This window comes from Cannabis sativa, chromosome 1, assembly GCF_029168945.1.
Source record: "Cannabis sativa cultivar Pink pepper isolate KNU-18-1 chromosome 1, ASM2916894v1, whole genome shotgun sequence".
Lineage (NCBI taxonomy): Eukaryota > Viridiplantae > Streptophyta > Magnoliopsida > Rosales > Cannabaceae > Cannabis > Cannabis sativa.
Genome location: NC_083601.1, coordinates 44,437,856 through 44,440,638, shown reverse-complemented (window position 1 = coordinate 44,440,638; position 2,783 = coordinate 44,437,856). Strand labels below are relative to the sequence as shown.

The 2,783-nt window shown below is 33.1% G+C and overlaps 1 protein-coding gene and 1 non-coding gene across 2 annotated transcripts; one reads left to right on the top strand and one right to left on the bottom strand.

Annotated features, from left to right (window-relative positions):
• Positions 1-85, top strand: LOC115708504 (small nucleolar RNA snoR109). The gene has a single exon (XR_004009999.1). It is a non-coding gene; the product is annotated as a small nucleolar RNA snoR109 (small nucleolar RNA).
• Positions 86-1,272: 1,187 nt separating this feature from the next.
• Positions 1,273-2,783, bottom strand: LOC115706815 (uncharacterized). Its single transcript, XM_030634557.2, has 2 exons — positions 2,151-2,783; positions 1,273-2,029 (listed from the first exon to the last, which is right to left on the bottom strand). The coding sequence occupies exons 1-2, from the start codon at positions 2,575-2,577 to the stop codon at positions 1,521-1,523; spliced, it is 936 nt and encodes a 311-aa protein (XP_030490417.2). The 5' UTR covers positions 2,578-2,783; the 3' UTR covers positions 1,273-1,520.

The window sequence follows — 2,783 nt, the reverse complement described above, 5'->3', positions numbered from 1 at the left end:
TGGCTGTAGCTAAATGAAATAGAAGTTTACTGGCCGGTTGTTGTGATATCAGTCAACAAATCTGCTTACCGAACTTCTTACATTTCTCAATACTATTGTTATTAATATATATTGCTTATATGATTTGATGATGAGAAGGGAAGAAAAGGGAAATGACAAGATCTAGCCATTTCATAAAACCCTTCTCTTATAAAAAGGGGTTCCCTTCCAGGCAAGCTGCTTTGATCCCCAGCTGCTTGCGTCTATTGGTGCCTACAACCCTTTCTTTTTTCACACTTTAAATTTTGGGAGTTCTAGGCAAATTTGCCTTGGTTATTCATTTCTTCATCTGGACCATTAGATAAAGACGGGTTTGTGAGTACCAAAATTAAACCTTCACAAAAATCTCCCACCAATTAAGGATTTTTTAAAGTATGCAAGGATAAGTAGTAGAAAGTCTTGGTCTTGCTATATAAGTTTTACACAAAATGCTTATATGAAATTGAAATAGCCTCTCACCTGGGTTCATTTTGAGAGATATTAAAAGGACTATCTTTCGGATTTAATGTTTTAAACATCACAAATAAAACAAAATTGGACGAGTGTTGCAAAATTAGTGCTAGGATGCATTGTTTTTTTCAACATTCCAGAAAGCAAATATTACATGCACGAAATCTTAAAAACCAATATCAAGCTATATATATTTAACCAACTTATCTTATAACTAGAATATCAAACTCAAGGGGATAAAAATCAAAGCAATGACTTTTATGCGTATAGGCATAAACAATTTACGAACAAAATTTTCGTAACAAATCTCAAATATCGAATAATGCAGCAGTCAAATTTCCTACTCTCAAAATCTATACTATACAGGTCTTATTTGTTCTTTTTGAGCCATTATACTCAAAACACCAAACATGGATATATTTTTTTTTTTTTGACTAATTAGAATTCTTGCCCAACAATTTTGACATACACCAAAATTTTTTGAACTTATTCTATTTAATTTAAGGGTCAGAAAGATTCAAGCACATAATTTAGAATATGTTAAAAGTTTAAGAGCAAATATTCTAACTAGTCTTTTTTTTTTTAAGTAAATCTTAGTAAGATTAAGTATGCAAGGATAAGGGGATTTCTTTGGCTTGGTACTTAAGTTTAAAAAGTTTAAGTAGCATTTTGAATGCTTGAATTACATTGAATTAGCCTCACCTGGGACCATTTAGAATGATAAAAATTTGGAATAATTTTGAGGAAAAGTAACAGACAAAAGTTTCAGATGGTCTTGCAACATAAATACAATCGATAGGCTACTTGTTAGTGCTAGAATGCATTTTTTCAACATTCCATTATGTACTTATTACACACTTATTCTAATACTAAAAACCTGAAAAACCAATATAAACCTATATATATTGTATTTAGCCAACATATCAAATTGCTAGAATACCAATCAAACTCAAGGGGGAAAAAATCAAAGCAATGACTTTATGCTTTGTACGGGCAAAAACAATTTATGAACAAAAATGCAGCAACAAATCTCAACCATCGAATAATGCAGCAGTCAAATTTCCTACTCTCAACCCAACCTTAGTTGAAAAGTGATCATTAGCCCTGCAAAAATATGGGACTATTGTCTTGGTTTGAAACCCCACAGATATCATGGCATCAAAAGATTCCTTTGGATTTTTGGGTTTACTTGATGGAATTGCATTAGTGGTCCTTTTGTAGGAACCAAACCACTTTGTCTTCATATACCCATGTTTCCTCCAAGGGGGTATTGGCATACCCTTGGCTTTCATGGACTCTCTAATTGCATTGCTCATTAGTCTCACAATCTGTTTAAGTTCATCTACTTTCCCAACAAATATGAGTGGGAAAACCTCAAGTAATGAAGTGTATTGATCACTTGCTCTTGCTATTTCAAACTCTCCTACTAAGAATGCTTCTACAATGTAGCGACTTCCACTTCTTTCTTCATTCACATCAACGTATTCATAATCCCCTGCTGGAAACCTCTTTGATTTATCCCATTTTGACTTGCAAAGTCCTACAATACAATTTTCCTAAAAGAGATTAGCACACTTAAAACTAAAATTTCAAATAGAATCATTATATATGAATTAGAACATTATTTAAAATATTATAAAATTAAACATATATAAACCTACCAGCATCGAAGCCCTTTTCACGCAAATGAGTCATCAAGCGGCGTTTGAATCCTTGAAAATCACCATTATCAGAAGCCATTTCATAAACAATTTCAGCTTCAGCATAAATCCTTTGCTTCAAATCACAATCCTCATCATCGTTTACACCAAATAACAAATTCTTAAGCATATCTTTCCTCTCCAACTCATCAGACCAAGAATCAACATCAGAACCTTCATGTTGATTAATTATTTCCTGATCAAACTCACAGCCATGATCTCCACTCCACGCTTCTTTTTCAATGAAAGAATTAACAAGATTCGACAAATCAGTGAAACTTTCCGCCGGAGAGTGTTCGCTCCCGCTGCTCTCGCAAATCCGTACACGAGAAACTTGCTCGTCGAAAGCCGCTGCTACTCTCGGAAACATTATTGGAATTCTCACCATTTTCAATCTACCCTTTTTCGATTTAATCTGATGGCTCTTATGTATAGAGGAAAAAGACCTTTTTTTTACTATTTCAATAGTGTCGTCATTATATGGTCACTATGTTATAATGAGAGAAGAAATTAAAAGTAGTTGTTTGAAGAATGGAGAAAATATGACAACAGATAATAATATTGAGAAGATGATCAGATGAAGAAACTAAATGT